The sequence below is a fragment of the Aspergillus neoniger genome, assembly GCF_003184625.1.
Source record: "Aspergillus neoniger CBS 115656 unplaced genomic scaffold BO87scaffold_2, whole genome shotgun sequence".
Lineage (NCBI taxonomy): Eukaryota > Fungi > Ascomycota > Eurotiomycetes > Eurotiales > Aspergillaceae > Aspergillus > Aspergillus neoniger.
Genome location: NW_020291130.1, coordinates 324,204 through 337,419, shown reverse-complemented (window position 1 = coordinate 337,419; position 13,216 = coordinate 324,204). Strand labels below are relative to the sequence as shown.

General features: G+C 48.5%; 3 protein-coding genes across 3 annotated transcripts; all 3 read left to right on the top strand.

Moving 5' to 3' along the window:
* Positions 1-394: 394 nt before the first annotated feature.
* On the top strand, positions 395-904 carry BO87DRAFT_293658 (uncharacterized protein; the record flags this gene model as incomplete). Its single annotated transcript, XM_025618960.1, has 1 exon — positions 395-904. A coding segment is annotated over one exon (510 nt), but the record flags the coding sequence as incomplete, so codon positions are not given.
* Positions 905-7,069: 6,165 nt separating this feature from the next.
* Positions 7,070-8,701, top strand: BO87DRAFT_403030 (uncharacterized protein). Its single transcript, XM_025625731.1, has 8 exons — positions 7,070-7,550; positions 7,634-7,675; positions 7,721-7,921; positions 7,951-7,968; positions 8,082-8,100; positions 8,197-8,302; positions 8,461-8,481; positions 8,590-8,701. Exons 1-8 carry the CDS (start codon positions 7,367-7,369, stop codon positions 8,614-8,616), a joined length of 618 nt encoding a protein of 205 aa, XP_025484539.1. The 5' UTR covers positions 7,070-7,366; the 3' UTR covers positions 8,617-8,701.
* A 2,323-nt stretch (positions 8,702-11,024) lies between these two features.
* Positions 11,025-12,680, top strand: BO87DRAFT_372278 (fungal specific transcription factor domain-containing protein). The gene has a single exon (XM_025622243.1). It carries the CDS (start codon positions 11,040-11,042, stop codon positions 12,210-12,212), a length of 1,173 nt encoding a protein of 390 aa, XP_025484538.1. The 5' UTR covers positions 11,025-11,039; the 3' UTR covers positions 12,213-12,680.
* Positions 12,681-13,216: the final 536 nt, after the last annotated feature.

Here is a 13,216-nt window from a genome sequence, read left to right as displayed (position 1 = left end):
GAGATTTGACATATAAAATAATACTTAGGCACAAACCAAAAATTGCAGTTTCTACCAAGTCACACTTCGCAGTAACGTTTCAGCCTTCCCTTTGTTATCGAGTGTATTCTCCTCGTATGAGCATCTGATACCTTACGAGTGGTATATACCGCGTAGGCCTTATATAGTATGTGACATGAAACGCCTCCATATCTATAAAGAATAGAAGCAGTGCTGCCTGCCTCTACTGAAGGGAAACTGACGTTCCTTGATATCCCCGGAATATCCCCAGAAAAACAACTGCAGAGATATAGTTGCGAAAATAGATATAAGGGACCAATGCAGTTCCATAATGTACTCCCACCAATCTGTCCAAGCTGCCTTATGCCCTCTCTATTCAACTACAACACTCACAATGTCCAGCGACCCCAGCCACACCATGAAGTGTGAAGAGCCAGATGAGTGCACCCAACCCACCGAACCCAACAAACCCATCGAGCTCAACAAAATCATCCAGTCCATCGAGCCCATCTGGCCAATCATACCCCTCAATCTCAAGCGATATTTCCCACGCAGCAAAAGCGAGAGCTACGGATTCGAACCCTTCGAAGCCAGCCCAAACCCCGAAAAAGAGAGCGACAGCTCTGACGAACAGCTCTTCCAAGCGCAGAAGCTCTACTTCCGGGACCACACCAACCGGAGAACGCGATACCTCTGTCTAATCATCATATACGGCCATTCTTCCCACGAGGAAGCATGCAAAGAGGCCTTACGAATATCCTGGCATCGCAATAGGAAGAAGATGTCCTCAAAGGTGATAATGGGACTTATCATCGATGAAGAGAAACAGGCGTGGTTCCGCGGGAGTCATACTGACGAGACGTATATCAAGAAGATGGGCAGAAATTGGGTTGCGAATAATGAGTGTATGCTGAGAAGGTACTTTCGTACTTTTCGGCGCGGGTTGAGGAGACATGCTCCTAGTCCGGGGTATGATCCTGGGTTTGAGTCTGGGTCTGAAAGTGAGTTAGATCTTGTTGAGCAGGATTTTTTTGCGGATGGAGATGTGGATGAGTCTGCTGTTTCGGATGCCGTCAGTTCTGATTGCGGTGGGGAGGGTGTGGATGTTCCTGATGGGGATGGTGCTGTTCGTCCGGGTTCTTCTGGGTCCGGTCATGATGATGAGTCTTGGGTCCCTCCTGAGAGTGATTCTAATGAGAGTTCGTCATCTTGACTGCTTAGTCTTGAGCCTGTTCCTCCTATTACTCTAGGGTTCATGAATCAGCCTCTCGCTCAGACTGACAGCGATGATGACAATGACTCAGATTAGCCTGATGTTGATCCCGGTTTGTTTGACAATAAGTGAAGTATTCTTGCTTTGGGTGTTTTATTGGATATCTGCTTGATTGTTGATTTATCGTGACGATTCTAACTGCTCGTGCAGGGGATCATACGGATACATCAGATACGAAAGAGCAGCTGAGCGATGTTTCATCGCTTATGCTTGCTTTTAGGTCACGTCGCGAGCCTGCTCAGCAAGAGAAGGAGAGTAGTATACTCGGTTCTAAGGGGCATTTGCATGATGGTACATCGCTTGTTCTTGCTCTGAGACAACGTCAGGATTCTGCTATATAATACTCAGATGCGTTTGCATTTTTGACTAATGATAATGCTATTTACTGGGGATATTCCATATATAACGTCTGTAACATACCACTATAGCTACTCTATTGGCATCTGAATACAAATCTAGAACTCTCATCTCTGTAGCTAATAAGATGGACATAGAAGCAACATCAAAAGACAATAATATCACGTGACACTATCCCAAATCAACCATAATCATCAAGACATCCACCAAAGAAACACGACAGTCTCAATACAAAACTATTAGAAGAAAAAGCCCATTCCAGTCCAAACCCAAACATCTCCATAACCACCGCAATCCTTTCCGCCAAGACATGGCATACCCATCATCACCATCAGGTGACACCCTACTATCCAACGAACTACTCAGCAGCCATCCAAGCCACCAAGCCACCACCACAGCAGCAGCAGCAGCAACAGCAGCCGGTTCGCTGCCCAGCTAGCTACTAACTAACTAACTAACTAGTAAGGAATCCAGAACGAACCTTCTTCCACCTTCCATAAGACAACAACATGACTGACCCCATGCAGAAAAGCAAAAACCGGGTGGATAAGTTAGCTAGCTATTATGGTACTTTTGGTTTCTATTTGAGATGGGTTGCTGCCCAAGTTACGGGGTGTTTTAATATAGAGGGATTATTGGTTCGGGGATGTGTGTGGATGTGTGGGTGGGTGTATATTAGGCACTCTTACTTTTTTGTGTTTTGTTGTGTTGCTTGCGGGAAGTTGTTTGAAGAGGGAAGAGAAGAGTGGAGTGGAGGGGAGGGGAGTGAGTCATACTGTGTGTATGTATTGATGTATGTGATGATATAGGTAAGTGAGTAAGTAGGTACATACGTAGAGAAGTAGGGATATGTGTATGTGTGCTTTTGTTCACTTGGTAGTAACAATTTGTAAAAGCAAGCCTAAGGAGTACCTAGATGTCTCTACTTTACATACATCACCTACCTACAAATCTACTGTAGTGCACTTCACATACTTACTTACTCATGTCTCACTAATCAATAACCAACTGCACAGTATGATCATCAGATCTTGGGACCATCAGTACCCAACCGCGCGACACATAATACTCCCATCCACCCACTGTACGTAGTAAGCAAGTAAGCAAGTCAGTAAGTAGTAAATAGTGGGTCAAAGACACATCTCCCATCCTCCCTCGGTCGGCCGACAGACAGACAGACCGACCGACCGGCCGACCGGCGCCTCCGATAAACGGATCAGATCACATACACCTCCTAGTCATTACTAGTAGTATTAGGTACCTACTACCTATAGTCAAGAAGAGAAAAAAAAGTCACATCAATCATTCTGAAAAAGGGGGAAACCGGGGGGATGCCCGTGGTAGCTGGAGAGAGCAAAACCAAGACGATTGCCAACTTCTGCACAATGATTGGCTGAAAGGCTGTGTGCTTGGCTGAATAAGTGTTCTTTAATGGGCGATGTTATTGGTTCATGCTTAGACGGTTTTTAAATTTTGTTCCCCGCAATTGTTGGGTCAGTTAGTACTTAGTGTTTTGCTTGGGTGGATTTGATCGGTGGATTGGGGATGGGATGGGCATGGGATGGGATGGGGCTGTGTATGGATGGATGGATGTTGTTTGTATTGTTGTTGTATGGGTGGGTGTGTGTGGGATGGGTGGGATGAAACATTAGAGTATTATTGAGGATATGGGTTGTTTTGGTTGTTTGGTTCTTTCTTCAGTTGTTTATTTCGTTGTTCTATTCAGGCTGATTTTATATTAAGATGGGGAGAGAAAGGGAATCACTTATCAATAGAAAGAACAGTACATTCTGGTTACTCTCTGATTATTGTGTATGTACTGTGTACAACAGAGCAGCGACAGAGAAATTACACTAACCAGAGTGGAGACATGGGGGATAAGGACTGTGCCCGCTTTATGCAGGCAATCGAGAAAACAAGCGGCTCGCTAGGTAACTAAGTGTTAGGTAGGTCACCAGAAGCAGTAAGTAACTAGGTAACTACCTGAATAGGTAATTGGATTGATGCGACAGAAAAAGTCGATCTACATGTACGAATCGGAGTTTCTGATGTATACATTTGTTCCCATCAGGGTCACTCTACATATCTACGTTCGTTGATATTGCAACCTATTCTGGGATACTATTTACAGTTTTCTGTCTTTATCCTCGCTTGACATATAGTGTGAAGTGATGGAAGTGGTTGTGTCGTGTGGTAGGTAGAAATGCCCTATAGGGTAAACAGTAGATAGCTTCCTCTCACTCCCTCACTCACCTAAAATACTGCCACACTGCATGCACATGCTACCTCAACATACTAGTTAGCACACACCATAAGGAGTATCTATCTGCGAAGCAAAGAGCATAGAACCCCACCGAACTTCCTGGAACCGGACTCAATTCTCATCATCTCATGCAAGCTACGAATGAGGGCCGTGCGTTAGTTATACCCAGGGCCTGAGTGGTCAGTCAACACCTGTGTCAGTCCATTCATCCCACCACTTTAGACTAAGGTTAGTGTGTTGGGATGTGCCTTGCCTGCCCCTTTAGCAGGTTAATCACAATAAACCTGTTACTACTACAAGCATCAACATCATCGCTCTCAACCGACGCACAAAGTTAAAGTTGGAACAGCGCTTACTAGAGTAGGTACTGTAGCTGCCTATCCGCAGCAGGGGCTCGGCTGACTTGCCCGTTCTAATGCAGAGAATGGTCAGGTGGTATACGGTTATTCTGGTTCGTGTTTCGTAGACAATGCCAATATACACTACTTACGCAACGGGTATTGTGTCCGTCTGTTGAGTGTTCATAGCTTTTTTATGGAAACGGGATTGTGGGTGCCGGGTGGCGGGAACGGAGCTTTGATACGGTCAGATGTATACCGGATGCTCTTATGGATGGATGTAGGTGCTTGTTAGTCCTTAATTGTCGAGTTTATAGTGATAATGTGATGAAGTGGTGGGTGAATAGGCATCACCATAACGTAGTCTGTATGGCGTGCCTATAGATTCGACCGTATTGACAAGCTAAGACCAAGCACATCCAGGTCTCCGTATCAACTCCGCATTTACGCAAGGAGTGATGAGGAGAAGACGATCGCAACGGATGAAAAGCGAAAAAGCTGCGAGTCAAGAGATCTGCTCAGTAAGTACAATACTCGGTACGAGACTCCGCAAGGACAAGAATTGGCGGGGTAGGTAGGTGGTAGGCGTCTACGTGGACAGGCAGGCATAAGGCAAGGAAATTCAATCGTACACCCATTTGTGAGCAGATGCAGGCCTTGTTGATCTGAAGCAAAAAGATGAGGATGAAGAATTTAGGTGACCAGAACCGGCGGTTCACTCCCTGTCTCTCTCCACTGGAATACGGCGGGAACACCCTTCCGTGGATCCACTTGTCCCGTTCCACTGACTCTCCTGGTTGAGATGGCGCTGTTAACCTTCTCTCATGCAGTGGTTGGGCTCATGCCCGCCCGCTTGTTGTGCTTGCTTTCTAATGGGAAATTGGCGCAAAGGCAATGGCTCTCTCGCTATGTACGTATACCCGATGAGGTAGAGTAGTATGGAGTGCAGGAGGGGTCTTGTCACGGCCATTCCGTTGGTGAGTGGGGCGTGTTTCAACCCAGGCATCGTCGCTCCATCATGAATGCTTAATATTCCCAAGCTGGCTAACTCGAATTCCCTGTTGTAGCAAATTGATCGTGAGGAGTGCACTTGCAGCGTCAGCACCTGCTGGGGCTTTCCGGTGACCGGGCACGAGTGTTGGTTAGCCATCGTGACTAACAGAAGCTAGGCGACCTAGTGTCTTGTACCTGCCTGACCCCAAGACCGGCTTGACTCGTAGAAAAAATGGAGGACTCGTGGGCTGGGAGAGCATAGCGTAAACTCTCCAGCTTCAATAGCAGCACCCAAACAGGTGCTGGGTACATACAAGGTACTGTAATCTTCGTTACGGATTTCCCCATTGGGCGATCCGCCGTCTCCCACGACGCTTTCTCTTGTGCTCTCTCTCGGGCGAGTGCCAGAGGGAGAGGGAGAAAGAATCCACTCATGACCTTGGCTCTTACACAAAAAAAGCCATCGTCATGACCATCTGACCATCCAAGATCATCAAGCTTAATCGCTAGAGCGAACCGGACGAGTGCTAGAGTGAAACCGGCGACACGCGGATAAATCAACGGAAAAGGGGAAGAAGCGAGGCACGGTCGGACCCAGCTAGTCCACTTTGTAAGTAGTGGGAAAAAGAATACGGCGCCAGAGCCTCTCAAGCTCCGAGCTCGAGCTCCAGCCAGCCTAAGCTCTAGCTCCACTTCCGAATTCGTCGTCTGGCAGATGGCGCGGACTACTACTCTTCGCCAGCCGTTTCGAATCACCGTCAGCCGTGAGGTCCAAGCCCTCGGAAACATACTCCTCCAATAAAATTCCACTCTCTCCTCATGTCAGGGAAGGCAGAACATCTGATGAGAGGGGAAAGACAGCGTGGGAGGGCAAGGTCGAGTGAGGAGACCACCTGCGATGGAGGAGGACAGACCGTTGACCAGGACCCCCAACACGGCGATCCGTCGGTCGCGAGGAAATTCACGTACTGCCTGGATATATTTAGGTGTGATTATTAGGAGTAGCAGTATTAGTAGTATGACTATGAGCGTTTACAGAACAGCTAGTTGTAGTACCTAGTCCTACTACAGGATCATTTGCAGGCGGCCTCTGCCTATTTTGCACGGAGCCTTCCCGGGGTGCCGTGCGCATAAACAGGGAACCAGTCGCCCATGACAAGATCACAGACCTGCCAGATTGGATTTGTCTCTGGTCACGGGAAGAGATGTAATACATCCAGTACCTACAGGAGTCACTTCCAAGCCATCCGTGCCTGCTTTGGTGGACAGATGGGTTGGCCGTCCTGGATGGAAGATTCATCTGCAGTGCCTTGAATGTCCGTGCTGGGGGCGCACAGGAGAGGAGATCTGGCCCACTTTTCCCCAGATTGTCAGGGTGAGGGCTTTTCTGGCCTTCCATTCCTGTCACCGTCTGTAACACGACCAAGGCATGCTCGGAGGGGTATGTCAATCCTCGCTAATTACCGTCCGATCTGCTCTCACGAATAGCTTTCGCAGTATCTCTCAGCAGTCTGGGGAAGAGATCGGACGACTCGAAAGGGGGGCGTCAGACTGGTCAGACGGATCACAATGCAGGGAGGACAAGAGCTCCAAGACTAGTACCTCAAGGGAAATTGGCCTGTGGTGTCACTGCCCGAGCATCTGGCCATCTCCGCACTTGTCCAACACCGGCTGATGAGACCCAAGAAAATGAGAGAGACAGAGAGACAGAGAGAGAGAGCGCAGTATCCAAGGTCGTCGTAGCGTGGGGTGTGGCGTCCAGCTGAGCCCGAGCCGTGTCATCCCGGCATGCAAGTCATACATAAGACCGACTAGAACGCTACGCCCCGTCATCACCACCGTCATCGGCGTCGCTCTTCCACTGCAGCAGGGCTGTCCGCGAACACATGGTGCATTCAATGCTTCAACGTGTCCCGTCTGAAAGAGATGAAAGAAGGTCCTGGTTTTTCGCCTCTCCCCTTTCAATATGCTAGAGATAGATCGAAATGCGTAGTTGCTTTTTTTGGTAGACTGATCGTCTGGTGTGGTCTTTTGGGGGCCCCGAAGATTTACACTTGGAGAAGACAATCCTCCCGTTCTTGTTCCACCAAACCATTAGGGGGCCGGGGGAAAGTTAACTGACTATACGAGAACGAGATTCCCATGATCACGGTCAGTCGGTTGCTGGTTCCCACAGCAATACAAGCACCACCATCGACTCCACCTCCACCACTGCCACCACCTGCACATACCGGTGCGAGGCTGCTCCATAATCTGGACCTGCTTCCCGCTGGCATTGTGTCATCAGGACGGATTCGGGGGTTTCCAGCTGCAGTTCGCAATCACGGTGACGAACTCTCTCATAGCGACGCGGCCCTGTACCACTGGGGAAGGTTGCCAGTCAATCTGGTTGTATGGAGACGGCAATAGCCTCACCGGATGGGGCAGATCCTCCACGCAAGCCAGTCGATAGTTGCTTCGGCCATCACTAATTTTTTTTTCACTCTAGTCTTACAGGCTGTCAAGCCCCTGGGAGAAGCAGAGGGGAGGGGGGAGGGGAGGACCATCCATTGCATTCTGGACGGGTCTGGGGAATCACCCACACCGGCCGGTCGCCAACCGAAAGGTGTGCCCAGCAGGATCTAGTGGTGAGCGACGAGGATCATCCGTCCGGCGACCTTTCCCAGGGTGCACCATCTATGCGTAGGACTAGGGAAGGTTTATTTTCTGGAGGGGGACCCTCCCAGCTGGGGCTGTTCTACTGGGTGTAAAAACAAATTTCTCATTCGAGCAGCATCATTTGCTTTTGCGTATCCACCGTGCTGGAGCAGGAGTCAGTGGAAGCTGTAGGAACTGGAACTAGGCACTCGGCACTAAGGAAGGACGACGAAAATCAGGTCGGCGAAGAGAATCGCAGGTTAACCTAGTGAAGTTTAGCATCGCTTTGGCTCGCTTCTTTGGCGTTTTTCTCCGTCTGGTGATGGACCAATCAGAATGCAAATGTGCACTGTCTTGGCGTTCCTCGACCCCCCCGCATCCATGTTAGAGTTTAAAAAAAGCGCAGCCCGGGACGGGGTGGATGGATGCCCTACTGACCCTGTCTTTTTTTTTTCTCCCTCCCTCTTATTTTATTTCTCCTGGTTTTTGTATTTATTTAGTTATATTGTTTGATTTTCTTGATCATCATCATTCCCAGATCCTTTGACCCGCTATGTTAAAGAAATCAATAGAAACAAAACGCCTTAGATTACTCAAAGTATGTAATAGTCGAACTGCCGGTATAGTTGGCTTGTCTGGCACGCTGCGGAATCTCCGAAAAGTGGGCTTGGCTCTGGCGCGCATTGTTGTCATTGTCACGGTTAATTATTGCGATTCTCCCCAGACAGGAGGCATTGATCACAAAGTTTGCCTAGTTTGGATGCCCTCTTGATGGGGTCCACTTCCATGCCTCCAATCACTCCCCGACCGATGAGGAGAAGAGAATGAACCAGAGATGAGCAGGAGGATACTAATGATAATCCTAATGTTGGGAAAGTCCCCATCAGCATACATCACGAGAATGTTCCTTTTAAAGGAATTGTTTCTCGGATTTTTCAGGAAATTATAATAGATTATTTTTTACTTTTTTGTGCCTTCATTATTGTTGTTGCGCACGGTAGCCACTGTACTTATGTCGGTATTAGTAGTGGTAATAGAAGTAGTAGTAGTCTGACGGGCTCCAGAGGCGTCAGTCAGTCAGTCCATAGCTCAACCATCAGAACTATAGTACTAAGAAACCAGTTGGTAGCAAGTAAAATCGTGAGTTAACCACAAAAAGACGAATAATTATAATTATAATTATAATTCTCATAATACTCCGGTGCAGCCCAGAAGTACTACTAAAAATTCTACTAACTTTCTCCTCCTACTATTATTACTGTTACTACCCTCTCTCGACTTGCCCACTTGGGTTGGTTACCTTTCCGTCTTGCCATCCATCCCCCTCCAAACCATCCATTCACAGAGAATTACTGTTAATACCTTGCCCCATCCCCATCCCCATCGCCATACCCGTCCATACAATACGGGTTGTCAGGAACATTATTCATTCCTATGACTACCGTTCGGAATCCTATTGAATAATAAGAAAGACAAAAAAAAACCCAAATTCATTTCTTTGGTTCTACTTCTTCTTGCCAGTAAAAATACCATACTATTCCTTATATTAACTCGCTTCCCCATCCTTTCCTTCTCCCGGATCTTCGAATTCAGCCTCGTTTCAAGAGGAAAGATTTCTGCCTCTAGTGCACTCCCACTCTTCAATCACTGCCCACGGACGATCCACTACTACTCCTACCACTTCTTACTACCACTACTATTACAACTATTCTTACACTAACAGCTAACTGATTGACTGATTGAAACCTGCCTATTCCCCATCCACTCACACCACGAAATCCTCCTGCTTAACTACCGACTAATCTCCCTCGGGTCCAATCCGTGCTTCCACTAAATCGCAGCCAAGTCTTGAACTGCTCCCCACTCCAATCATAATTACTCTATAGGGAGATTCTATTATCCTCAACTCACTTCTTCACCTTCCCCTCCTTAAACAAGACCTCCCCCAGCAACCTCCTTCTTAAACCACCTTCTTCCCTCCCCCAATATTGCCGAAGCATTGTCGCCCGTCTACCCCTCTTCCTCGCGCTGGTCCAAACTCCCCCAACCTACCAACCAACCAACTCATTTCGCTTCCCGTTCGCTCACCTTCCTTTCCACCTCATCCTCCCACCCCCTCTTTATCGCCCTCCTCTGTCTACCTCGCAATCATAGCTCACCTCAACTTGAGGTGTGTATGGGCCAATGTTGTCCATGCAGAAATCTCACTCCTATGTGCTCCCTCCATCCGCTACCTACAATAATGTCACCGGTCTCCCTCATGCCATGCCATCGGCCAACCCGGCAGCTGAGCGTCGCGACTCCACCCGCTCGGTCATGTTGACGGACGTCCCCGCCCTCGGCGACTGTCCATTAGTAGACGACTCGTCACTCTCGCACCGAAACAGCATCAGCACCACCGACGGCATATCTAACGATTCGCCCGCCTCGTGGGATGGCGACGCCCCTTCCGATAATTCTCCCTCTGCCGAGGTCGACGTCAAAATTCAAGACGGCTTACACCATCCATTTCCGACGACCGCAGACACCTCGCCGAAAACCTTCCGATTCAACGTGATCGCATCCCACGGCATGGAGGCGTCCATGGACGAGGTCACGCCCAAGATCGAGGAGATAGATGATGTGGACGAGTTGCAAAGCATAAAACCGGTGGGAGTGGAGACATCGATGGCCCATGCGAGTTCTACCCATCCGGATTCCACGGCTGCTCCCGTCAACGTCCCACGGAAACGTGGACGACCGCGCAAACATCCGCTGCCAGCGCCCGGGAATCAGATCAAAATCACCAAGGGTCGATCCAAGACGGGTTGTATTACCTGTCGTCGGCGGAAGAAGAAATGCGACGAAACCAAGCCAGCGTAAAGCTCCCGTCCTCCTTTGACTGGTCCATCCTGTGTCGCAACGGTCGCAGTGGTTAACTTTCTTTCCCTTCCTGCAGGTGTCTCAACTGTCAAAAGAATGCCGTAGTATGCGAGGGCTACCCGCCAAAAGAAATATGGAAGAGTGGTAAGCAGAAGCTTGAGGATGGTAAGTGCACCTTGGACCGTAGCATGCTCGAGCTGCTTTGCTGTGCGTATTTACTACTCCTGGTTGCTTATCCGGCACCTTTGATCCAATCACCTTGACACTTGTGTGAACGTTCTGACTCCTTGGTTCCACAGCAGTTCGCACCCAGAACATGGTTGCCCGCTCTCTACCGCTGCTTATCGACGGCATCGAAACCGAGATTGACCGACGCTTCCTCGATCATTTCGTCTATGGCTTTAGTCGCGTCTTGACCCTGATCAACGATGACTCCAACCCGTTCAAGGAGATCTTGCTCCCGATGGCCACTCAGCACCGAGGTTTAATGCACTCGCTCATGTGCCTCTCGGGATCGCACCTATCAGGTCTCCATCATGATCCGATGTTGGAGGAGCGAAAGTTCTATCACTACCACCGTGCTATCAGGGATCTCAAGGATAATATCACAGCGTCTTCGGGTACTGCTGAGCAAGACCCTGAGCTTCTTATCGAAGATCCCATAATCGCATCCACGATAGCTCTCAGCTTGAACACCATCTGTGAAGGAGAGACCAAAGGAGAATACCGACCCCACATGGATGCGGCCCGGTACTTGCTGTCGACGCAGCAGCCGAGGAATGAGAAGTTCCGGCAGTTTATTGTCGAGTTCTTCCAGTACCATGATGTCTCCAACTCTATCACTTCTCTGGATCGCCGCCCCGCCCATCTGCAGGGCGGCTTACGGCTGCCTGACTTTGTGCCACACGCGCAGGCAGGGATGTTCCTTGGAGTGTTTGATGGTCTGTTCAATTATATCTCCGAGGTAACTCGGATTCGAGACCGGATTCGACAGCGGTCCAATGAAGGCTACGAGCCTGCGGTTGACTACCAGATTCTTGGCGACGCCGTCTCCATCGACTCCGCCATCCGGGCTTGGGAGACCTCGTATACGCCCAACACGCCGAATTACTACCTGGCGCAACTATATCGCCAGTCCACCTGGGTCTACCTGTACCGCACCATCCGCCCGTCCCGACCAAGTGAGAAAATTGCGCAGGTTGTGGACGACGGACTTTCTTTTCTGGACCAGCTACCTCAGGATGCAGGTGCCTACAGTATTGTGCTGATGCCACTGTTCCTCCTGGGCTGTTCTGCCTTCGTGCCCCGCCAGCGGGAGAGGATCAAGAAGGGTTTTGAGACCCTCAAGGGCTACTCCAATCTCCGCAACATCGAGCCCGCCTTCAAGGTGGTGGAGCGAGTGTGGGAAGTAATGGACACGAAAATGGAAGAAAGTTGGGACTGGGAGAAGATCATCAGCGACATGAATATGGATTTCTTGATTACCTAGGCTATTGGCCGCTTCGATTTGCAGCTTGCATATTTTCTTCTTTTCGGTTCGGTCCGGTTGCATGGTCCGTCATTCTTACTGGTGACGATCTTTTCGTTGTTCGATGTATGTATTTCTTTCTTCTTTTTCTTTTTTCTTCCTTTTGTCTTCTTTCTTCTTTACCATTCTTTTCTTTTTCTGGTCTACCGAATGGCGAATGGGCAACAGGACCCAAGGGGATCAGCCCCAAAGCGAGACGGACGGACATGGCGTCAGCGGGCATGGATAGGGGCACAGTTCCGTATACCAACATACCAAAAGGGACACTGGCCGGTGGGAATGGTTTTGAGATGTATTTATATATATATGACGGAGTATGCGTCTGATGAGTCGTGATGATATTTCTTCTTTTTCATTCTTGTGATACATGTATAAGATTACTGCATTGTATATACAGATAGTTAAGATTATTATCTTTATCAATCCTTATACCAGATTCCACATTACTTTTCATCAACATAGCAATAGCTACAGCAAAATATCCACTAGTCAACCACCAACCTCCCAATGCACCCAACTGGATACTAGCTACCCAAGGCAACCATACAGCAGTAGGTCCAAATTAACTTCCACTGACACATACCTGTTCCTGAATATGCTTGCTTTTATTTTAGTTCCTATTTTTTTTTTTTCTTCTCCTTATCATCATTCGTCTTATTTTCTTTTCTTTTTCCCTTTCCCCTGCATTCTGCAGTCCATATGTGTATGGTTGTAGATAAGCTCCCGCTAATCTCTTTCCCCTCTTGGGATTTGGCGTACTGGTACTAATTAGTAAAGTCGGGTTGGAATTGGTTGGGCATGAATCGTTGCTACTAGTACTACTGCGTATTTCCAGTTTAGAAGTTGATACTAGATGGATGGATGGGTGGATAAATGGGTTTGGCATGTAGATCGGATGTCTTGGCTTGGTTATTGTAAGTGCTGATTTACTTATCAGTAACTAGAAGTAGATTTGTTTTTGGGAT